The sequence below is a fragment of the Panthera onca genome, chromosome B3 (genome assembly GCF_046562875.1).
Source record: "Panthera onca isolate mPanOnc1 chromosome B3, mPanOnc1 haplotype 2, whole genome shotgun sequence".
NCBI classification, from domain to species: Eukaryota; Metazoa; Chordata; class Mammalia; order Carnivora; family Felidae; genus Panthera; species Panthera onca.
The window spans coordinates 39153496-39177927 of NC_138344.1; the positions used below are offsets into that span (position 1 = coordinate 39153496).

General features: G+C 53.2%; 1 protein-coding gene across 7 annotated transcripts in view; it reads left to right on the top strand.

Moving 5' to 3' along the window:
• Window positions 1-24432, top strand: part of MEGF11 (multiple EGF like domains 11) — a 351328-nt gene that overhangs the window by 303646 nt on the left and 23250 nt on the right. For all 7 annotated transcript variants that reach the window (XR_009605913.3, XM_060618215.3, XM_060618217.3 and 4 more), the window contains exons 11-15: window positions 15191-15311; window positions 16284-16447; window positions 17515-17617; window positions 22777-22923; window positions 23272-23406. Coding sequence is in view for 6 of the 7 variants with exons in the window: in XM_060618215.3 (XP_060474198.1) it covers window positions 15191-15311; window positions 16284-16447; window positions 17515-17617; window positions 22777-22923; window positions 23272-23406 (670 nt within the window). In the remaining variant the exon portion in view is untranslated. The remainder of the gene's footprint in view (window positions 1-15190; window positions 15312-16283; window positions 16448-17514; window positions 17618-22776; window positions 22924-23271; window positions 23407-24432) is intronic.

Consider the following 24432-nt stretch of genomic DNA (forward strand, 5'->3'; position numbering starts at 1 on the left):
AGCAAATCATTAGCAGAACTGGGATGGAAATCAGGTGACACAATTCCCAGTCCTTTACCTCCTCCTAAGTTTGCTGTTCCCAGAGCAGACATCAACTGATTTTACCCAGGGCAAAGAGGGGGATAGCAGTTGGGGGAGTGGTCACCAGAGTATTAAACCATGTTGGCAATTAATCCGCAGAGCAAAGTAGGGAAAATTGGTTTTATGTCACTAAGGCTGAGTCCAGCCTTCCCCCTCTGGGACCCCATGGTTTGTGGCTTTATTAGGGAAAACTGCTGACTCTTCTGTTCTAAAAAATAGACGTCCCTCATGTCAGAGCACCCCCTCCCTGCTGGCTTCCTCATGTCTTTATCAGTGCCCTCGTTACTGGGGTCTGGAGCTGGGACTTTGGTCCAGAGCCTGGAGCTCTCTCCATGAAACAGAAGAGGGTGTTGGAGCTGAGGCATCCATGCTTTGAGCATCACCAGTTTTCTTTTCATCCAATTCTCTGGTGTTCCTGGGGTGTCTGCTCCTGCCGGCTCTCGGGCCTAGCCACCCCACAGACTCTGGAGAGTTGGCCCAGGCCATGAGTCAGGGATGCTGTCCTGAAAGGTCTAGAGGAAGCAGATGAGCGAGCGGAGCTGTGAGTGACCACGGCACGCCTTAGGCCAGGCCCCCTGCTCTTTGTTCGTCATTTTATGTAATCCTCACGATTACCCTGTAGGTGCAGACTATCAGTATCCCCACTTTGCAGATGAGGAAACCGAGGCTCAGAGAGGTGAAGTAACCTTCCCTACTTTGTAAGTGGCCACCAGGAGCTGAGCCTCTAGCTGTGTGAACCCAGAGCCTGCACTTTGAGCCACAAACAAAAACTGGAGAGGAGAGGGCTGTGGATCTATGGTAAATAAGCAGCTTGGAGACTCCCTCAGGCCTTTTCCTGGGAAAGGGCACAGCCTTGGCAACCTCATTTCTCGTTTCTCAGTGGGAGCCTAGTGCCCTTCCTCGCTTTGTCTTTGAGGGGAGGTAGGCTAGGAGCCTCAGTCTCCCTCCCTTCCTCTGGGGCGGCCCTTCCCAGCTTACCCAGCTGCCTCACATAGCCCCCCTAATGAGGAAAGCAGGGCGAAAAGTGTTAGGGCTATTGCACAGAAGAGGAAACCAAAGTTTGGAGGGGTTCCAGGTCTGGTCCAGGGTGACGTGACTCGTGAGGACATTGAGCTGGACCCAAGGCTTATGGCTCGGGGGCCACACTCGCCTCAGGACAGCTGTGCAGTGAGGGGATCAGGGCTGAGGAGAAGGCCAGCCGGATGCTGACCTGGGCTCTGACCCTGGCTTTGCTGCCACCTCACTATTGGACCAAGTCACTTTACCCGTCTGTGCCTTCACTTCATCTTCTACAAAGATAGGTGCTCCCTGCATCCTGGGGCTGCTGTAAAGCTCACAGGAAATACCTACAGGAAGGACTGGAAGAAGTTCCAAGGTGTGTGTCCCCAGAGATGTGAGGGGGAACAGTGGGCAGACTGACTCCCTACCAACCTTGCAGGTCTGGAACAAAGGAAGAACCCCCTCCCTTCCTTCCCGCTACCCCTGCCCTCTCTTCCAAGACCCCACCCAGCCTGGCCCCTCCCCGGCCATCTCCCCACTTAGTCATTAGCACCAATAGTCTCATCTGCAGCAGTAATTATGCACCCCAGGAGGGAAAGGGGTTCCTGCCAGAAGATGTGATTATGTCTGGAAAATGAAAGATGTTGCACAAAAAGGTCATGAATAAATTACTTCAAGGCGGGGCGAATAGGGAACTTAGCAATGGGGGTAAACACAAAAACAAAAACAAAAACTCAAAAGTTGTCTCCAAAAACACTACCAGATAATTGTTCTCACCTCACCTGAGCGGTCTGAAGAGGGGTGTTCATTCCTGAGACAGGCACAGGGGACCTGGGCAGGGGCACCCCAGCCTGATGGCCTGGATGAGCAGGGGTGGACAGAATGTGAGGGGAGAGAGTGGGAGCAGAGCCGGCGGGGCCCTGTGCGCCAGGGCAGGGACACGAGATGAATTCAGCAGGCAAGAGGGAGCCACTGTAGTCTTGAGCAAGGGGGGTGACCAAAGCAGCCCCATGCTTGACCTCTGCCGCCCCATACCCTGTGTGAGGAGACAGGGACGTCACTGTCTAAGAGCTCAGCTTATAGTGAGTGCTCAGTGGAAGTTGGTTCCCATCACTCCCTGTGGCTCTTCAGCAGAGGCTGCTTGGTGTAGTGGGGAGGGCATGGGCTTTGAGCCGAGGGAACCCGCGTTTGAATCTCGCCAATGTGGCAGTGTATAACAGGCCCACTTCGTATACCTCACTTTGCTCACCTCCCACGGGGAGTACCTTGCAGGATGGTAGTGAAGGGAAACAGAGCATGAAAGTGGCCAGAGCAGGTAAATCTGTTCCTTTCCTTGTGGTCTGCAGTGGCCTCGGCTCTAATGGACCGTGTGTAACACTCAAAATGCCTAAAGCATTTATGGCCCTTCCTCTGGGCCTGGCACTCCTCTAAGAAGATGACATATATTTTTTTTTTTAATTTTTTTTTTAACGTTTATTTATTTTTGAGACAGAGAGAGACAGAGCATGAACGGGGGAGGGGCAGAGAGAGGGAGACACAGAATCGGAAACAGGCTCCAGGCTCTGAGCTGTCAGCCCAGAGCCCGGCGTGGGGCTCGAACTCACGGACCGCGAGATCGTGACCTGAGCTGAAGTCGGACACTTAACGACTGAGCCACCCAGGCGCCCCGAAGATGACATATATTAACTTACTTGAGCTTCACCGCTACCCTTGGAGGAAGGTACTACCACAATCCCCGTCTTGCAGACAGGAAGACTGAGATGCAGAGAGGTTAACAGCTTACCCCAAGTTGGTCAACTATACCCCATTAAAGCTGAAAAAGCAAAATGCCCAGGGTTCTGTAAGTGTCAGAGCCAGGACCTAAGGCCAACAGTCAGATTCCAGAGCCCACTGGAACCTCTGTGCCCTGCCTCTTCTTTGGGCAAACCCCAAAGGATCCTCAGCACCCCCCACCAGGCTAAAACCTTAACCACGGCCACAGGGGTGCTCCAGCCACGGGAGTCAAATTTGGAAGTAGCATCAAACTGGGGAGCAATCAGGCGTCCGTCAGGTAGGACGGGAAGCATCAATGTGACAGGTGGTGGTGTGGATGGAGCCCCGGGTCCCTACCATGACCCCTGTCTGTACCACGGTTCTTCCACTCCAAAATGCTCTCCTGCCCAGCATCTCCTGTGTTCTCACAGCCCTATGGGTGACAAGTCACTACTGCCATTTTATACACATGGGAACAGGCTCAGCATGTTTCTCATCTTGGCCTTCCCCACTCTCAAGCCCAGCCCTGAGCCGCTCCCCAGGCCAGGGCTGCAGGACAAGCCCCTCCAGCCCCATCTCCCTCTGGGGCGTCGTTCCCCTCTTCTCCCTGGCCTGCAGACCCAGACGGGCTGTGCCCCAGGCTGGAACTTACCATCTCCCTTCCTACAGGGAGGCCACACCTACTCTAGGCTCCCTTCAACACCACCCCCCCCCCCCCCCCCCCCGCCCAAGCCTCAGGGCCTTACATGGGAAGCACCTTCTAGGCCCACGTTATGTGTAGTGAAGCATTCTTTGAGAAGTTGGCTGAGAAAACCTCTGAGAGCCTGAAAAATCCATAGGGCACCTGCTTTAGAAAGGTGCAGAGAATTAGCAGTCGGGGGATGAGAGGAGTGGACGGTGTGGGTAAGGGCAGCCTCTTCTACCTCCACTCTGTGCCCCCAAAAAAGCTTCTCCGAGTTTCAACTGCTGGGCCTTCTTTTTTTCTTATGTTTATTTATTTTGTTTGTGATAGAGAGGGCCCACGAACGCACACGTGAGCAGGAGAGAGGGACAGAGCATCCAAAGCAGGCGCTGCACTGACAGCGGAGAGCCCGACACCGGGCTTGAACTCACAAACCACGAGATCATGACCAGAGCTGAAGTCAGACACTTAACAGAATGAGCCACCCAGGCGCCCCTGCTGGGCTTTCTTTGTAGTCAGGCCTATAACTGCTTTTCTTTAATGACTGACTCTACAGTCCATAAGCGATTGAATTTGCCTGAGTCTGGGTTTTCAACCTCTCTCAACCAGAAAGGAGTGGCCCAGACCCCTGCCTTTGGGGGAGGAGGGTTCCTAAAATAGGCTGGAACACTAAATCGCTTACCTGCTGTTGGACCCACCTTTGTCTTCAGGGCACAGTTTGGAGCCTGGCACCCGAGGCCTTCCTGGCTGGGCCGGTCTGACCGCCAGACGCCTGTCTTACCCACCATCCCTCAGCCCCAGTGTTCCAGCAGATCCTAACAGATCACCTTGCCCTGGAGACCCCCTCAGCCACGCATGGCCCCGCCGCTGTGCCTCTGTCCAATCTGCCACCTCCCGGATGCCTTTGCTGTCCATCCTCCTGGCCGAACCCGGCCTGTGCAGGAACCAGCCCCAGCTGGGTTTCTGCCTCTTTGTACAGCCTCCTTGCTCGCTTCCCACTGGAACGAAACCACTCCATATTGTGTGCTGGCCCCCCCGCTCTGGTGGCCCACTGTGGATGTTTCTGTCATCTCTACTAGACAGCTGCCGGGGTAGGGAGCAGGTCTGTCCGATTCATCCCTGTGTCTCTGCCCTTTTCCCCACCCTGCTTCCTTCCTAACCCCGGCCCCTCCCGGGACTGGCACAGTCTCCTGCACAGAGTGGGAGCAGTAGCTATTCGTTGAATAAATGCACGGGTCTTTTAGAAGCATCCCCTTGGGGCGCCTGGGTGGCTCAGTGGGTTGAGCCTCCAACTTCAGCTCAGGCCACGATCTCACAGTTTGCAGGTTAAGCCCCACATCCGGCTCTGTGCTGACTGCTCGGAGCCCAGAGCCTGCTTCAGATTCTGTGTCTCCCTCTCTCTCTCTGCCCCTCCCCTGCTCACGCTCTTCTCTCTCTCTCTCTCTCATCAAAAATAAAAACAAAACATTAAAAAAAAAAAGCATCCCCTAGGTCGTGAATAGTCCACATTTTACTTGGACCCTGGTAAACACCCCCATCAGAATCTGTAGGATCCTCTGTTTCCCATAATCTGGTTCCCATCTGGGACATTATCACTATTGAGACTCGAGCTGTTCAGGCCACTGCCCTGGGCCCATACCACCCAGCCGCCACCTCAGAGGATCTAGGCCCTGCAATACAAACACACACACACACACACACACACACACACACACACACACACAGGCTCCCCAGAAACAGTCTGCAGAACATCTGAAGTAGGGCGGTGGCCCTCCGGTACTAGTCTCATCTTGGGCCCCCCGCCCCACTCTGTTCTGCAAACTCTTTCCTCAAAGCTCATGGAGACCTCTCCTTGATGCCCCACCGTAGGCTCTCCCAGCAGTTCAGAAGCAGTGTTCTCCTGGCACTTTCTAAAACCGCGAAGGAACTCAAAAAATTCTGATGCGGAGTGATTGGGGCCATAAGGCTGTCAGGGCTTGTCCAGGGACTCTCGAAGCTTCGGGCCCAGTCTTTGTTGGGAAGCCTTGTCCTGTCCTCAGGGGAGAACTGATCCTGCAGGGGAGGCCCTGATCCTCTGTGTCTGAAGTCATCCCCACCCCCAGACCCTCAGCACAGGACACAGGAGGAGGAGCAGGGATGGGGAGATGAGGCCAAGAGCAGGAAAGCGAAGCCGTCTTAGAAAGCGAGGCCTTCCCACTGAGGGCTGAGGCCCTCCGCGTGCGGCATGCTGACGGCATGCTCAGTCGCCAGCAGTGCTGTCACCAGCATCGTCACTGTAGCCAGCGCTGTCTCTTTCAGAGGATACACGCCATTTGATGGGTGTCGGCTCACTCCCCAGGCTCTCTCGCTCATGGGGCCTGTTCTCTGTCTTTCCGCCGTCTTAGCTTTATTCCTCCAAGTTTTAAAGACTTTGGGGCTTTAAGAGTTTCCCGACACGAGATACAAATGCCCCCTAAGACTGCCCCCCAGAAGTTGCTAGTAGCCATCGGCATACATTTAATAACTAATGTGTAGGAAGGCACCAGCACACAGTAGGTGCTCGGGACATTTGGGTCCCCAGTATCGCCAGCCTGTCTGCAGCCAAGGTGGCTGGGTCGAGGGGAGAGCTTGGTCCGAGGGATCTGTTGGCCCCTTTCCCACAGTGACTTAGGGCAGATTGACCCCTCCAGCCTTGGTTTGGCCTCTCTCTAGGGTGGTTCTCTCTCGAGGGAGGTAATTCCTTCCCTGCAGGGCTATTATAAGAACAGAAGGGGACAGAGGACATCAAGCACCTGCTATGGGCTGGCACCAAGGGAGCAGTCTGTCCTGAGACAGTAGGTCAGCCCCGTCTGTAGGGGTGCAGGGTGTGGACAGTGGTGAGGACCAGAGTCCTGCCTGCACCTGCTCCCCGTCTCTGGGGGCTACCCACTATGCATGTAAGAACTCTGCAGGGCTCTTAGACTTGGGAGTCACCTGGCAAGATACAGAGACCTCTGATGAGGGCTCTATGAGCTCTTGTTAGCCTGTGATGCCTTCTCTGATCTCAGAAGAGACTCTTCAGCAGGAACCATTGGAGAAGGGGAGGGGACTTACTGATAGGACAAGGACAGCAATGCAGACCAGAAGAGAAACTTTGTTTTACCAAGACAGCAAGCAGCTGAGTCTCCAGGAGGACCTCCTGGATTTGCAGCCAGTAAGTGGCATGGCTTTAACTTGAGCCCAAATGTCCTTTCTTGACCACACTCACAACTGTTCAGGTCTCTGTAATATCTTGGTATCTGTTTGGGAACCATTAGAAGGTGTCTGTGCTCCTTCAGAGAAGACTCGTGAGGGGTCAGTGTTATATAGCACATTTGTGCAGATGAGAAAAAGGCATCCCTTTCTCAAGACATTCTACTGACATCTGCCAGAAAATTAATGTAATATATACCCAAACTGATGACTGTCCTGTGAGTGGCACCTCTAGAGTTGTGCAGTGTGTTGCCTGCACAGCTGTACAGAGCAGCCTCAGGTCACTAACAGCTAACTCATTTTGGACAGACATAGGGCTTCCAGGCCTAATCTTCAGCCCTTTTCCACCCATCCCCCTTGGGAGCCAGATAGAATGACCCTGGGTGTTGCCCCCTCAGCATGGGAAGGCAGGGATGGGAATGGATATGATAAGTGACCTCCATCCCTCTCTCCCTCTCATCTCTTTGACCCTCTGCTCCTCATGCCTTATGCAGAGTTTCTTTTCCCCAACATGTATCCACTGTCAGTTGCTGCTTTATCAGTGACACACTAATTAGGTCCAGTGAGGTTTGCTCTGCATTGGAGAGCCCTCCGTGGTTGGCGTTCGGTCCGAGCTGTTCTCTATTTGCCTTGTGAGCCATGTGTCATTCTTTCTCCCCAGAAAATTATAAATGAGGCTCCCTATCTGGGAGTCCCACTGCCTGAGCATTGGAGCCGGGGGTGGTGACGACTGAGAAGGGTGGGCAGGGAGAGAGCCAGCAGCCCAGGGCTGGCACTTTGCTTGGCAAACGTGGCCACCCGCCTGGCAGGGGGCCTTGGAAAGAACCAAGCGGACTCCACATGTGTGCTGCTGGCATTGACATGACGTTAGACATCAAGATCAGCCTGCACTGGTGGCCGTGAACCTCCAGGGGTAGCAGGGGAGGGGGAGGAACAGGAGCAACCAGAAGATCGGGGAGGCCACTAAAGGCTGCCTGCAGAACGTTGTGGGGATGTAAGAAGGGGACTAACCTCCACCCTTCTCATGCCACTGCCTCACCCCGTGCTGTACCCTGCTCCAGCCACTAGAGGGTAAATTCCATGAGGGGGGGACAATCTCTGTGCCACTCTTGGTGTGTCCCCCAGCCTAGCACAGTGTCTGACACGTGCTCATGTTTGAAAACCATTTCCGGAACGACCGAACTAAGTCAGTACATGTGCACTGAGCACCGAGTGTGGGCGAGGGTCTGTGCTAAGGGCTGGGGCTGTACGGCTGAATAAAGCAGACCCAGTCCCTACCTTCCTGGAACTTACAATCCAGTGAATGAGAGCTGATTTTTTTTTAATTCGTTACGATTGCAGCTAGTGCCGCAAAGGAGCCGGTGACAGGGACCCCTGCTCTGAAGTAGGGGGGTGGGGGGAGGCTCAAGAATATGGTAGGGGCTGAATAGGACCTTAGGCCGCATCTAGTCCGGTGTCATCATTGATGAGACCCGGGGCCTGTCATGGTGCCTGGCCTGTATAGGAGGTGTTTGGCAAAGTTCTGTGGACTGGATGGATGGATGAATGAGGCCACGTTGCCATGAGCTGGTGCTTTTGCCTTACTTCGATCCATGCATTCTGACCCTAGATGCAAGGGCCGTCTCTTACCTAAACCATCTGTAGCTCTCCAACAAGAAGACATGTTGGTCAGGGTGGCTTCCCTGACTGGCTCTCCCAGAGTCCTCTCTGCTGAGGTCCCATAGGCTGGCAGGAGCATATACCCACCACCCTGAACTGGATCTAGAGAGCCCAGCTCCGCTCCGTTTACACTGCCTCCCACCCCCAGAACATATTTAAAGGGACCCAGAGATGAACTTGCAACATCGCCTCCCTCTTTTGTGGGAGGCAGAGTCAACCACTTTCCATCCCCCTCCTCCTCCCTCTCCAAAAAATACTCATTAACCTCTGGCCCGTTGCAAGGAAAACGGATGATCCACACCAGAAGCCCAGCTGCTGATTAATTTTCCCAAACAGGGCCAAACTACAAAGCAGCGTATTGCAGGGGAGAAAATTCAATAAAGAGCATTTGAAACAAATTTAATAGAACATGTAACTCATTACCCACCGGGGTCTGGGCCTGTGCCGCCACGTTGTGCAAGGAGGCAGGTGGAAGGTGTAGGGGAGATTTGCATCTGTTCAGCAACCAGCTCCAGGGGTTCCATTCCACCGGTAGCTCTTTCAAATCAAGTTCAAGATGTTAATAGCCAATGCTGCATCTATAATTAACAGGCCTTTGGATGAGAGGAGGTGTTCACCTCCATCGTCCATTCACAGAGTGGAGCCGCTGAGCGGGGCTGGCAGGCTTCCCCCAGCAGAAGCTGGAACCTCGGGGGTCTGTCCCTGTGGGAGGTGGAGGGCTCCCTTTCTGGGGCTGGGGGTGTGGGCTGTGCGGAGGGGAGATGGGGATGGGTAACAATGTAAGAATGCTCAGGCATCAATTTCCAGGTGCTGAGAAAGACTCCAAGCATCTGGGCCTCAGCAGGCAGCCCTTCCTCAAGGTCAGGGCCATGTGTTCCGGATGCTCTGTGCTTCGGTGGTGAGTGTGCTGTCAGTATGAGCAGGGGCAGCGTAGGCTCTCCTAGAGTTTCACCACAGCTAGGCTATTAGCATCCTGTGCTTGTAATGGGTGCCAAGAGGTTGAGTTTGAAACCCATCCCTGCTTCTCATTGGCTGTATGGCCTTGGGCAAGTCATGTTCCCTCTCTTGGCTTCAGTTTCCTTAACCTGTAAAACAAGACAGCTGGACCAAGTGATTCCCAGAGTCCTTCCAACTCTGGTACAGTGGGCTGTCCCCTCATTGTTATGAATGGTGTGTGGTCAGGCCCAGACCATGCATGAGCAGAGTAGGTGGCCACCTGGCCCGTGTGATTCTTAGAGCCCCAGGAGGACTCCCCAGCCCTGGGCCTCTGTTCCTACCATTCCTCCATCCTTTGGGCTAAGACCCCTACTGCAGGCAAGAAAATGTTCAGAGAGTCAGAGCTGAAGGGCCCTTAGAGACAATTCAGCCGGTGGTTCCCAGCTAGATGTTTGAAAAGGCTGCAGCAGGTTGCCAAGAGGGGTTTTGAACATTTCACAGAGCCTACAGGCAATATTCCATTACCTGCGATGAAGCTAACTAAAACACCGAGGTTTTTCTTTTGCTTTTAATTAGAATTAAATTAACTCTATGTGATATCTCAGGTTACAGTGCGCTCATCAGAAGCTCTGATTGGTTGCAGGTGACATCACTGGAATTTCTGGGTCATGGTTGGTGGACAAGATGCTGCCACCAGAGTCACGTGGCATGTGGTCACTGGCCACATTCCACCTGCTCAATACGTGACTGGCCTTAGATACCAGCCCAGAATATCGCCAGTGCCTTTCAAATTGAAGGGGCTTTGTAGGGGGAGGATACTAACAAGGGTCCTTGGTGGCAAGAAGTTGGGGAGACGGATTGATTTTAATAACGACATATAATTGATAGGGAAACCAAGACCTATATATGACCCAGCATGAACGTGGGTCAATCAGAAGAGAACACTGTCTTCTGGCAGTAAGAGATGTGCTGAATGGAGATCTTGGGGAACAGCCTCAATACAGGGCCTTAGGGTGCTCTTGATGAAGGAGTGGGGGTGTAAGTGCCAAGATCTGTGAGGCATGAGAGGTGCCAAATGCAGTCTCCCCAACTTTACCTCTGATGTGAGCTCACAAGCCTGGCCTCTTGTCCTCTCCTTTTCCCCGGGGTGTGAAAAGATCAACAGATGTGGATTCAGGGCTGGTCTAGACCAGGCACTGGGCCGGGGGACAGGGAGCAGAGAGGACGCAGTCTGGCAGCCAGTCCCCTGAGCGTTGGCCCACAGGCTCAGCTCCGCCTCGTGGCCCTCTGGCTTATAGTCTCCTTTTCATGAGAGCCATGGGTTTGATCATCTTTACCTGTTCAGGTCAGAGGGTCTTGTCTCCCTGAGCAGGTGCACTGGAGGCCAGCAGGGTAATTTTGTAGCTGCACTTCTCACCCTCAGCCTGGCCGGGCAGGCTTTGGGCAGGGAGTGGCAGGGTATGGCTTGGAACCATAGACCAGGATCTGGCCTGGCTTTCCCTTTTCACAAGAGCCCCCAGAAAAGGCAAGCTTCGGCATGGTAACGTGGCCAGCCTCAGACCAGACACTATTCTGCTTCGTGTGTGTGATGGGAGCCACAGAACCTGGGCCCAACAGGTCCCGTCACTCATTTGTTCAACATGATAGATACCTGTACTCTATGCCAGGTGCTGAGCTACAGACACTGGGGCAGCCCAGACAGATAAGAGCCCTGTTGTCATGAAACTTTCAGTCTCACTGGGGGAGCAGACAGCAAATAAGCGGACAGGTAAACACACCTGGATGCAGCCAAGAGTGTGCCTGTGTGGATGCTGCCTGGGAGTTGCCCAAAGGCAGACACTGGGTCTCAGCATCCTGAGGGCCCCTGGAGCCCACTGCCAGGCTGGCTCAGAGTTGTCCCCACGTAGCGAACATTTGTTGAATTGCCTGGCATGAGAGAGAAAGCATATGGAAGGTGCCCAGTCCTTCTGGTTGTCCACAGTAGAAGCCAGCGTGTACCCACAAACATCTCATTTCAATTAAACAACATTTATTGAGGGCTCATTATGTACCAACAGGCTCTCAAGCCCTGAGAATCTAAACATGAATAAAATCAGATCCCCGTCTCCCTGAGCTCACAGCCCAGGGCAGATGCAAGCACAGTGGCTGTGTATGTACCCATTCCCACTAGAGCAGGACTGGGGACGGAACGTAGCAAGAGGAAAAGGATTTCTACCCAGACCCACCCAGGCAGTTAAACAGATACCCCTAGACATCCACACATGCATGCGCACATGCACACACACACACACGCACACACTCATAGGTGTATACACTGACTAAGCACATATAGATACAAATACTGACCCTGATACAAATACAGACCTGCCTCACAGGCCATCATGATTAAAGCCTGTTAGTGGTCCCCCAATCTGGGGAGGTGTGTGGGTGAGACAATGGCCTGCGTGTTGGGAGGTCGTACTTGGGGCACCTTGGGAATCACCCCACCTTAGCCAGCCTCCCCGGTCTGCCCGGAGGTGGGCGGGGCTGTTAGTCTAAATCTGAGAAATTAGGCTGATGATTGGCTTGCAGTAAATGTCAATCCCCAGAGACAGCCAATCAATTCTAGAGCAGGCCTGACCCTCCGCTCAGTGGCCGGAAGTAGGGAACTGGACGAAAAGTTTAGTACGCGTGCTTCTGAAGGAGTTTGAGCCAAGTGGGGGTCAGGACAGAATGGGTGGAAGAAGGGGAGTGCTCGGAGTTAGGCGTACCAGGCTCACATCCCTTTGGTGCAGAACTCTGTACTTTAGAAACTGCTCGCTGCTCTGTTTGGACTTTTTGCCTTTAGGAGCTAACAAATGCAAAGTGTTGGGAGGCGCTCCTGGCATATAGTAGCCCCTCCTCAGTGAGAGGTCAATCTGTCCGCCCAGACCATGCCCCTGGTGTGTCGTGATAAAATTTGTGGCCTGCTTCAGCCATGAGGAAGAGAACTGGGGACACAGCCTACAGGAGGAGGGAGAAGGTGAACCCGGGGGCATGAAGTCAGGATTCCTGCCCCTGTGAGCACCAGCCTTCTTTACTGCACAGGGCCCAGCATTGTTCACTGAGTGAGAGATGGTCCCTTTTCCATAGCTGCCTTCTGCCAAAACCTTGGAGGGTTTTGTGTATTCTTTCCACGGGAGAGATTTCTTTGCAGTAGTAAGAGCTTTTATAGCAATTTCTACCTGCCAGGCGCTGTTCTGTCTACTTCAAATGTAACTGATTTGATCCTCTTGACAATCGTATGAGGTAGGGATATTATTTCTCCCATTTTACAGATGCAAGAACTGAGTCCCAGAGCGGTTTAGCAAATTGTGCGAGGTCACGCAGTAAATGCTGGAAATAGGATGGCACCAGAGTCCATTCTCGAACCACCGGGCTCTGCCGCCTCTCTGGAAGGAACGTCTGATTCTCCTTCCTCCCTCCCTGCCTTCTCCTTCATCCTCACTAATACACCAGGGGTGGGGGGTGCAGAATGAGTCACTGACCCTCTCTGAGTCTCCATTTCCTTCTCTGGGAAGAAGAAAGTCCTCTCGGCCCGGCAACCTCAAGCTGTCAATATCCCTGCATGGGTTTCACTGTGAGAAAATGGGTGCCCTGGTGCAGCCTTTTGGGGAGCAAACATTTCAAGCTGGGAATTCTGTATCTTGCCCCCTGGAATAGAGCCAGGATGGAAAGTCCTCTCTGAGCCCCATCAACAGACCCACAGCTGGGCTCACAGGCCCCTGGAGGCCTCCTGGGAGGACTGGGGCCGGGGACACTAATGAGGATACCAGGAGAGAAACCCCTCTCCCTTAAAGTAAATTCATGCAGAAAAACTCATAAGCTGTGTGTGCAATTTGCCCATGGGCCAAGACCCTCAGAGCTTAAATATATTCCTGGGGGCTATTTATAGTCTTGGAAAAATTAGAGCTTTCTGGGTAATGGGAGTGCTGCAGACTCCAGCTGGTCAGGGCCTGCCAGGGACTGGCAGGGGAAAGTGTGGGAACCATGGAGACTTCTGGTGAAGGACTCCAACCTCTAATGAGCACATGCTCAGAGCAAACATGCTCCTGAGTATGGAAGGCATGTCCCAAAGAGCTCAGGGAAGAAAGCCCAAACCCCTTACCTGCCGTTCAAGGCTCCCAGCTCCCCTTTAAATATCCCCCTCACCGCTCCCTACACAAACTCTTCCAGCAGTTACCCCTAGAAAATTCTCAGCTCTCATACTCCTCTGCACTCTTGTCCACACTCTTCCTGCCTGGATTGCCTGTACCTGGCTCTTCTCCGGCACATTGAATGCTCTCACCCCTCAAGGCCTGTGGAGTCCCCATTCCTGGTTCCCCCCGCCCCCGCCTTGAACCCTTCACTGGAATGAATAGCCCACCCATGGAGGCCTGGTATAGTGGACGCTGTAGCGTACCCCTCAGATTCAGCTTTCGGGGCTGAGACACCCCTTCTTCCCCAGCTTCAGGAAACAGTGGCTCCCGACTGCATCCCTCTCCAGAAACTGCCCTCAGTCAGAGGGTGCCGATTCCTATGAAGTCATGCCTCCTTCCCCGGAGCAGTGGATGTCCAATGCTGGGTGGGGGCTGTAAAGGCTCTCCCTCCCCTTCCCCTGGATATCTCTAAGGGCCACCCCAGCTCCAGAGCTTTCTGGCAGATCAGCAGAGATCATTGTTGACTGCAACTCAGGGCCGTTTCTCCCCTACCCAGTCCTGCTTCCCTTACTGCTCATGGGGACCCTTCTCAAGAGCTCACTAATGTCCATCTCGGAGGATGCTTTCTGGGGAAGCCAGTTTAGGATGCCTGGTAACAGAATGGTTAGGCAGCCAGCCCTGGTTCAAATAGAGATCAGCTGTTCTTAGTATCATAACTGGGGCAGAGTTACCTAACTTCTCCATACGATTGCTGTATCTATAAAACAGGAATGACGCTGAGGCAATGAATAGTCTCCTGCGAGTCTTGTGGGGATTAAATGAGAGGATGTATGTATGTGCCTGATACTGAGAAAGCACTCAGTAAACATTAACTATTACTGTCTACATTTAACTTCTCTGAGGTTCAGATAAATGGAGATTAGAGTACTATTATCTGTGTCATGGGGTTCTTGGTGAGAATCAAATAATATTGAAAGGCAAAGGGTTACATTCTGTCCTGCTGTGACCTAATACAGACTCAGGGGTCAAGTTCCATGGGGGCTTTCCCCATCTGGAGCTGTAGTCTGGAAGCCTGACCCCTCCCCCAATCAGTGACAATCACTGTTACCTATCACTGCTGTAACAAATTACCACACATTTAGTGACTTAAGACAACACAGATTTATTATCTTACAGTCCTGTAGGTCAGGTGTGGGTCTCATTGGATTAAAGTCAAGGTCTGCAGGCTGTGTTCCTTTTTGGAGGTTCTAGGGGAGAATCTGATTCCTGCTCATTCAGGGAAGTTGGTAGAATTCAGTTCCTAGGGTTGTAGGACTCAGGTCCCCATTTTCTTGCTGGCTCTAAAATGAGGGTTGATCCTGTCTTCCGGAGGCCAGTGCATTCCTTGGCTGTGTTCCCTTTCTTCCAACCAGGTGACAGGCAGGTGGGGGAGTTCTTATGGCATAGCTCTCTGATCTTCTTTAGTCATCTTCCACTTTTAAGGACTCATGTGATTAGTTGGGTCCACCTGCATAATCTAGAATATTCTCCTTACCTCAAGGTCCTTAATCACATCTGCAAAGTCCCTTTTACCAGGTAAAGTAACATTCACAGATTCCAGGGATTAGAACATGAACATCTTTTATGGGGGCAAGAGGGGAGGGCATTATTCTCCCTACCACAGCCAACCAGCACAGGACAACTCTGATCCAGAATTCACCTCCTCTTCTTCCAGGGAGAGGTCTGTGCAGTTCCATGTGCCACGGGGACCTACGGCCCCAACTGCTCGTCCGTCTGTACCTGTAACAACGGTGGTACCTGCTCCCCCGTGGATGGCTCCTGCACCTGCAAGGAAGGTGATGTGCCTTCTTTTCCAGTCCCACCCTCCTCAGATGTGCACACTGCCCGAGTGGGCTGCCGAGCTGAGGAGTCTGGGCTGTTCCTGCCCCATCCACCCACATGCAGAGTCAGGGAGTTTATTTGTCAGGTTCCAGCCAAGGAAACCCATGCCAGGGACTTCAATAGCAGGAATGTAATAGAGGGGATTAGTTACAGTGGTGTTACAATCGCTGGGGTGGCATACAAAGGAAGGCAGGCTGACCAGAGATTAGAAGCTGAGAGAGGAGTTTCCACCACTCCTGGAGGGGAATGACAGATGGAGGAAGTGGAATTCTAGAGCCTGGGAGTGAGGTCCACTGGGTGGGAGCTGGCACATGGATAGAGGGGTTGCGTGACAGTGCTGGAGCACGGTGGAGACCCAGCCATCATCAGAGGCCCTGCCTGCAGCAGAGAAAGGGGACAAGGTACGTGACGTCTCTCCTGCTCCCCACTGCGGTCTGTGGGCCAGGTCACCCACTGTGAAGCCCATCTGGGAGCCAGCCGAGGGAGAACCTGGGGTATGTGGCAGCAGGGATCAGCCCCCTGTGACACAGATCAGAGCAGGGAGGAGGAGAAATGGATCTGAGAGCCAGCAGACCAGTGACCAGCCTCAGAATGGGAAACCAGCTTGTCCTGGAAAAAGAGGGCCCTAAGATAAGCTGCCGGATTCCACCCTGGGCAGAAATAGCCCTCCGCATCTCAGCTGGTTCCTTGTCCCAGGGGGGATCAAGCACTTACAGCATGGGCAGTGAGAACTGGGAGGCGGGAGACCTGGGTTCTCGCCCCAGCTCTCCTAATAGCCGTGCTGTGTTTCTGAGCAGACTCCAGGTGGAATGTGTCTTCTAATGCAGCAATCAGAGAAACAAAGGTTTAGGGCCCGGCTGGGAGAGGGGGCAGAAGGCCGTGCTGGGCCCAGATGGAGCGGTGACAGCCCCCGTCCCTCCCCGCAGGGTGGCAAGGCCTGGACTGCACCCTGCCGTGTCCCAGCGGGACGTGGGGCCTGGACTGCAATGAGAGCTGCACGTGTGCCAACGGGGCAGCCTGCAGCCCCGCCGATGGCTCCTGCTCCTGTGCCCCCGGCTGGCTCGGAGACACCTGCGAACTGCCCTGCCCGGTGAGCGCCCGGGGCAGGGAAGGACCGGGTGTGCCCAACAGCCCCTCTCACCCTTTCCCTGCGGTCGTTCTGTCCACGGAGGTGTGCAGACAAGAGCCCTGGACTAGGTGGTGGGACACGTGGGTTCAGGGCTCAGCCCTAGTTCTAACCTCTGTGGCCACTTTCCTGCTTTGGGACCTCAGCCCTTTCCTCTAGAAAATGGCAGATCTTTGGCAGATGGAGTGCCGTGGCATCACTTCCCCCTTGCTGTGCTTGGTTAACATTATTAATTGTCTCTGGCACATTTCCTTGAGCCCATGCACAGCCTCAGAATCCTTCATAACCCACTGCTACAGGACAGCCATTACTAACCCCTCGGGGTTGCTGTTCCTCAATAATTTTATGATCAGGGTATGGGAGGACAAAACCAAACACTCTTCAGCAATAACCACCCAGACTTAATCACTGGATCTTAGTCTAAGATCCGAATAAGTTAAACCAACCACTGTGTGATATTGTTGAATGAGGCCTACAGTCCTGGGTTCAAATGCTGACTTCGCCACATCCTAACTATGTGACCTCGAACGCGTTACTTCGCCTTTCTGACCCTATTTCTCGTCTTTAACTTGTGAATATAATGGAACCATCCCAAAGGTATGCTGTGAGGATTAAGAGAAATGAGTGATAGAAGGCTCTTGACACCTAATGAACATGCAACAAAAGTTGGTTGGTACCTTCTTGTCTAGGAATAAATAATAGATCAGTCATTCTTCACATGGGATCGATGCACTGTGATTTGCAAAGCGCATTCTCATTTACAAATTTGTGTTAATGATCATTAACTACATCCTTTTGAGCTTGACCATCGAGAAACCCCCATTTCTGTGAATGCAGCCAAAGAATGATTTGGAGTGACCTCGTGGCCATGTCGATCACCAGTTATGAAAAGTGCTCCCACTGCGCCCCGGCCACAGTCTGTTTGCATCCCCATGGGGCAGTGGCTCAGTTTTGTCATCAAAATCCAACAGAAGTGTACGAACCTCTGGGAGTCTAGGTCTGGTCATTTCTCCCTCCCCTTCTCTCCACAGGATGGCACATTTGGGCTAAACTGCAGTGAGCATTGTGACTGCAGCCATGCGGACGGCTGCGATCCTGTCACAGGCCACTGCTGCTGCCTGGCCGGATGGACAGGTAACTGCCCCCTGCCTCGCCACCACCCAAGGCCTGTGAAACTAGGTCTTTGGGGTTGCACTTCTCTTGACGGTTCTTTTTCACTTCTTCTTGCTCCTTACATATGCACCTTTTCCTTATCTCCTCTGGGCCCCACTTCTCCATTCCATACAATTCAAGCAGACAAATTATTGAACATCTATTACGTGCAGGCTTCGTTCTGAAGGTCAGGAACCTACCAGTAAGAAATCAGACAAAGGTTGAACACTTGGTGGGTGTAGGTGCTGAATCTGTATTCACAGAGGATATGGTAGGGAGGGGGACGGGGACCTTCCGCTTAGCTCCGGCTCGTATTCCTGGTCCAAAATGTATCCTTCAGTCTGCTCCCCAGACACAGAGCAAATCCATCCCATTGCCGTGATCCTGGTCCTCCAGGCACCATCTCCCAGCTGGCCCTGCCTTGGCCTTCTACTTGCTCTCTCTGGGCCACCCCTCTTGCCCAGCTGCACCCGTTATGCATATGGTGGCCCAAGTGAACTTCTTAAAACACAGCTGCATTCATACTAGCCCCTGCTCAAGAGTCCTCAGTGGCTTCTCCTGGCGCTTACATAAAATCCAAATTCCTTACAGTGGCCCAGGGTCCATAGGATCTGGCCCCCGCCCACCTCCGCCACCTCCCTTTTGCCTCCCCCCCCCCCCCCCCCCCGTCCCGTCTACTACCCTGGAGCATTTGGGCCGACCACTCTCCTGACTCCAGGCCTTTGTACGTGCCTTCTTTCCGCCTGGGTCACTCTTTCCTTTTCTCTTCACCTGATAACGGCCTTCCCCTTACAACAGGCCAAGACTGCATCAGAGCCCCTTTTATTAATTCTCATAATATCCTACACTCTTCTTTTTGCCATACTTGGCTCACTCGACACTGAACCTGTATCGGAGTATTTATTATTCGGCTCCCCAGCTAGACCATCAGCTCCCTGGAGGCAGGGCCTTGTTCATCACTGTATCCACCGCTTGCCTCCCACTGAGAGACAGAGGCCATGGTGGTCAGGAACACAGACCTGGAGCCAGACCGCCTGGGTTTGTGACCTTGGGCAAGTCCTTTAACCTCTCGGGGTCCTGAATTCTCCATCTATGAAATGCAGATAATTCTAACCCTCCCAGTTGCAGGGTCATTTTGAAGTTGAAGTGAGCGAATACTTGGGAGATGCTAAATGTGCATGGCACTGTGCTCAATAAACGTAACGCATGAATACGGGAAGTGCTTAATCATGCTGTGCTGCGGGAATGAAGTCGGTCCCAAGGTGGTGGACAGAGGAAGAAAGGCAGGCGTTGCTGGCAGTGTAGGCCTGCAGATAATAATTCATACCAGGTTGCTGACCAGCAGAAAGCCAAGGACGTCGCTGCCTCTGCAGCATCTCTGACCTGGCTCCTCTGCCCTGCCCCTTGGTACGGAGTAAGACTCCACCCTAGTTACTGGCACCCCAGATGCCTAGCTGGAGCCAAGTGGAAATCCACTTTAATTTTTCATTGCCTTGATTTCAAGCGAGCTGGTAAGATTTTAATGATATCTAGTGCTTAAAAATTCTGTCTTTGATGGACAACTTTTCAGCAAGGCCTCTGCTGTTCTAAAGCTCATTTCTCCAAATGCGGCCCTGAAGTCATTTCAAAGGAGTGATTGATGTCCTGAGGTTTGTCATGGAAAAGGGGACCGAGGAAGGATAAGGAGGGGATGGGGTGTAGGTCCCAGACACGCACTCAGTGAACCCTCCCCACCCACACCTGCCCCAAGAAGTCTCTCCCTGACTTCCCAGCTCCTGGCTCATTGCTCATGCTTGGACTCAATACCGGTTTTGCTCCGCCCTAAGTATGTGCATGTCTTCCCCCTGCCTGCATAAGCCAGACTCTTTTGGCAAGTGCCATCACATCTAGTTCCCCTTGGCCTGTACCTAGTCGGTGTTCATTAAATGCTTATTGAGGTAAGTTGAAAGAAGGTGGGCTATAACCATATATGGGTTTTCCCCTTGAAGCGAAGGCGACCTTCAAGATGATCTACTGTAACCTCTGAGATTACAGATGAGGAGAGGGAGTTGTCCAAGGTCTCAGAACGTTAGTGCCAATAGGATGGGGACACAGGATTGCATTGTAAGAAGGAATCATCTATTCATTCAATTAGCATTTATTGACTCAAGCAGTCACCGTAGTCCTTACTTGGCAACGACCATGTACCCAGCACTGTGTCAGGCCTAGCAGTAAACAGCAAAATTCAATAAAGCAGTAGTTCCTGCATACCTATTATGTACCTGACACTGTGCTGGGCACGGGAGAAGCAAAGATAACCAAGATGGCGTCCTGTCCATTAGGAGCACCAAATAAGGAGGGTCAGAAGTGTCAATAAGCCATGCTCCCTTCACATTGCTGCCAGGGGAGACGAGCCTTATGTACGAAACATTCAAATAATAGGCAGGGACAAAGCTGTAGGCCACTGACTTTCAAATAGATGCTCGAGTCCCTGGGTAGACATCTGGGAAGGCTTCCTGCAGAAGGACCCTAAGCAGACCTTGAAGGGTGTGGGCTGCTGAGTCGCTGCTGGCCTCGTGGCATGAATTTGAGGTCACAGTACATGAATTGTTTGCCTGGCTTTACCCATCAGTATAGATGAAGAGGGGGCTCCCGAAAAATACAGCAGGGGAGGACCTCTAAGGGGGATTGTTATCCCTATTCAACTACTGGGAACACAAGGCCTAGATAGCGTAACTGATGAAGCTGTGCATTTTCAGAAGCTGTAACTGGAGACCCTCCCACCAGGCCAAGGATCTGCTCCTTTGGCCCTCCAGTAGAACTGGGACACTCCACGCAGGGGCAAACCCTGGGCCCTTCTCCCCACTCAGATCCCAGTGTCTCGAGCTCCAGAGAGTTCTTAGGACATAGAAAAACCTCCAACAGGGGCCCCACTCCTGCAGAACCAGGCCTGTAATATCAAAGTTGCCAGATCCTGAAACCCAGTGGGCCCTTGCTGACACCTGCCGTCGGCATAATCACCTTGCACTGAGAACCATCTCAGGCCCCAAGAAGGAGGACCCCTTCTTGACATGAAAACATGTTGAGGATCCCACACAGGAGAGTAGCTGTACTTTTAATATCCATTGATTGGGAGAACGCACAATAGCCACGAGCTGCCACGAATTCAAGGGTGCTTTTGTGTTTATTAATCACAGCAGTATCCGCATACGGTTTCAGGAAAGAGCAGTGTTTATGTGTGACCCATGTGCCTTGGTCAGCCTACAAAAAGCACCTGAGGCACCGATGGGATCAGAGGTCACCATCAGGCAGCAGAGCTCTGCCTTAGTCCGGTGGGCCTCCCAGGAACAGCAGAGTCCCTCGGCCCACAGTCTGATCCTGGGTTTCCAACAGAAGATTCCTTGGAGCAGGTCACAGGTTTCGTGTGCCTCGAGAAGGGGAAACTTGAAGCAGTATCCAAAGCTTTGAATAGCTTCGTGGCCCTGCCGTCCCCAGACTCCCCTTCAGTCAGTCAATCTGTGGGGTTTGTCCAGGGTCAGCCTCTTGAGCCCTTGAAACCGCACCGGGAGAGGCCTCCATCAAGGGGTGGAGTGTGCTGGCCAGATTCCCCCGCGCCATGGAGAGGCCTCATTTCCAGGAGAGCAGCATCGGAAACCCTTGCCCTGCTGGCAAATTGAGATGTCACAGGGAGGGGGGCGAAGGAGGGAGTGTATGCACTGGACTAGACAGGCACCAGAGGGTGAATAAGGCCTGTCATATCCCCTCACTCTCCGCTCTCTCTGGCTGTTCAGTCCTCCCTCCCTCCCTCCCCTTCCCATGGGCACAGGGGGGCCTCTGCAATTCCAGCCTGCCTCCAAATTGGTCCCACTGCTCTCCTCGTGCTAGGGCTGGCTCTCGTCACTGGGCCTGAGAGTCTTCCTCCCTCTCTCTTTCTCTTTCTCGCAACCCCCGTCCCTAGAACAAGGCAGACATGATCTTCAAGCTAATTCTGTTCTTCTCTGAGCCTCTGATACTCACCATCCAAAGCCACGCCAGTTTCCTGGGGCCCACACCCATCTGTTCACCTAATGCATGTCAGACTGGAAGTCTTTCTGCCTGAGAGGAAACCCCACCTCTCAGCTGGGGCCTCGGGCCTTTTAAAATTCATTCTTAGCCTTTGGGCTGCCATCATCTCAGTAACATATTTGCTCTGTCTCCGCTCAAGAAGACCAGGTAGGCCTTCCTCCTCTTTCTTTTTTTTTTTTTTTTAATTTTTTTTTTAACGTTTATTTATTTTTGAGACAGAGAGAGATAGAGCATGAACGGGGGAGGGTCAGAGAGAGAGGGAGACACATGAAACAGGCTCCAGGCTCTGAGCTGTCAGCACAGAGCCCGACGCGGGGCTCGAACCCACGAACTGCGAGATCGTGACCTGAGCTGAGGTCGGACGCTTAGCCGTCTGAGCCACCCAGGCGCCCCTCCTCCTCTTTCTTAATAGAATACATCATAGCGTAGAGAAAACATCGGAATGCGTCACATACAGTGACAGTAAAACCTCATTTTGCAAAGTGTTGGTTTCTATTACAAACGTGTGTGCACATATGATATAAAATCCACTTTGCACCGAGGGCTGTGGTCAAAAGGATCTGAAAAGACCCCACCCACTGTCTGAGCCCTCACCCTAGGGCTCGGTGTCTGGGACCCAAAGGACCAGTGGCTCCTGGGCCGACGTGGCCACTAGGCAGGGAGCTCACTCGTGACTCGTGCAGCCCCGCCCCGTAACAGCATTCACCTGCCCCAGAGTTGGTTTCTCTCAAGCCTAACATTGGATACCAGCTAAGATGTCAAAGATGAGGGTGGTCCTTCGTGACCTGGTCCCTTCTTGGTCCCATAATCCCATCTCTTGCCATACCTCGTCTTGCACTTTATGGTTCAGCCACGTTATGCTGTGTTTTCTTTCAAGGCACGATTCTCTCTCCTGCCTCCTACGCTTTGCACAGAGGGTTTCCTCTTCCTGGAAGCCCTCCCTAGACCAGCCAAGTCTAGATAGGAGTTTTCCTCTGCACTCCCAGATACACTGTGCTCACCTCCACCCCTTTATCCTGCATGGCGCCCCTTCCCATCATCCTTCCTTCTGCCTTCACTCCTCTTACCACTGACCTGAGTCTGCCTCTGGCCCACAGGCATCCGCTGTGACAGCATGTGTCCACCTGGTCGCTGGGGCCCCAACTGCTCCGTCTCCTGCAGCTGCGAGAACGGTGGCTCCTGCTCCCCAGAGGACGGGAGCTGCGAGTGTGCCCCTGGCTTCCGAGGACCCTTGTGCCAGAGAAGTAAGATGGCTCGCCCTCTGCACCCCTTCCCTGTTGGAACTAGTCCTGGCCTGAGAGGGGCTGGGGTCTCAGAGTCAGCCCCCATCAAACCTCTCCCTCTAGTCCCCTCTCTCCCTGCACTGGCTTTTCTGTCCCTAAGTTCAGGGCCCGGCCTGGCTCCTCAGTGGAAACAGGACCAGACCACAGCTCCTCTCTGCAGAAGGGGGTGGGCCCTCTAAGGTGTGGGGTGGAGACAGCTCTCCGCATACCCCTGAAGAGCCTCTCTGCATCCCTGTGTGGAACCGGCCAGGTAGCCAAGCTGACTGGGGCCCGTGAGGCTGCTGACCATCCTCTCCCCTTCATCCCCAGTCTGCCCCCCTGGCTTCTATGGCCATGGCTGCGCCCAGCCATGTCCCCTCTGCGTGCACAGCAGTGGTCCCTGCCACCACATCAGTGGCATCTGTGAGTGCCTCCCTGGATTCTCCGGAGCCCTCTGCAACCAAGGTAGTGTCTCCAGGGGAAGGTATGGGCCAGGGAGGAGAGGCATCCTGGGAGAGAAGGGGCTGGAAGGAGGGGTTTGGGGCTTCTCATCATGCTCCGTGGAGGCAGCTCCCTGCATCTTCAGGGCGTAGGCCTACCTTTGTGAGAACTGGTCACCGCGAGGCATGAGACAAAGCCATTGCGCAGTTAAAAGGAACAGGCTCAGAGAGGTTAAATGACTACTCCATGGTCTCACCACTAGAAAGTGGCAGAGCTGAGAAACAAATTCTGACTCCAAAGCTGAGGAAAAATGAAATAAGCGTAGATGAGTTCTGCATAAGAATCGTCCCCGAATGGCTTCTGCTGAGTGCCAAGTGGTAAAGGCAGAGGATGCTGTGGGAACTCAGAGGAGACAGTTCTGGCATGGGCTGGAGATGGCAGCTTCCCAGCCCTGCTCCCCCCACACTCAGGCCAACGTCACTGATCCCTCACCGCAGTTTCCCATCTCCACAGCAACATCCTTCACAAGGCCAACTCCAGCCAGCCTTCGCCACTCAACAGGACTTGAAAAGGGAGATAATAAAGCTTATTTGCATTGGTGTGCTGCTAAACTGGCTCTCTGTGGGGGGAAAGCCTCGCTTTGTAACATTTGCAAGCAAGTTCTGTGACCTCAATGTCTCCGCCGCGGTTGATGCCACAGTCCCAGTGGCTCAACACGGTCACAAAATTCTTGAGTATTTAGCAACCAGTGCGAAAGTAGAAGGGGGCTCTGGCATACCCCGCTGCCTACTGCCGTCCCTGGCTCAGTTATTAGACCAGTGCTCGGTGTGGATTTGGGGGACAGCAGCATGCCGTACAGGTCTTTAGCTGGGTCTTAGCCTAAGAGGCAGAGAAGGAAGAAAGGTGTTGCGGATAGAGCAAGCAGCTTGGGTGTGGACATGGGACTGTCTGGCATTAAGGGGTAGCTAAAGAACGTGGGGGCCGGGGATGGCCGAGGGGGGACTGGGAAGGTGTGGTCTGAGGCCTTCAGGACAGCTTTGAACACAGGGG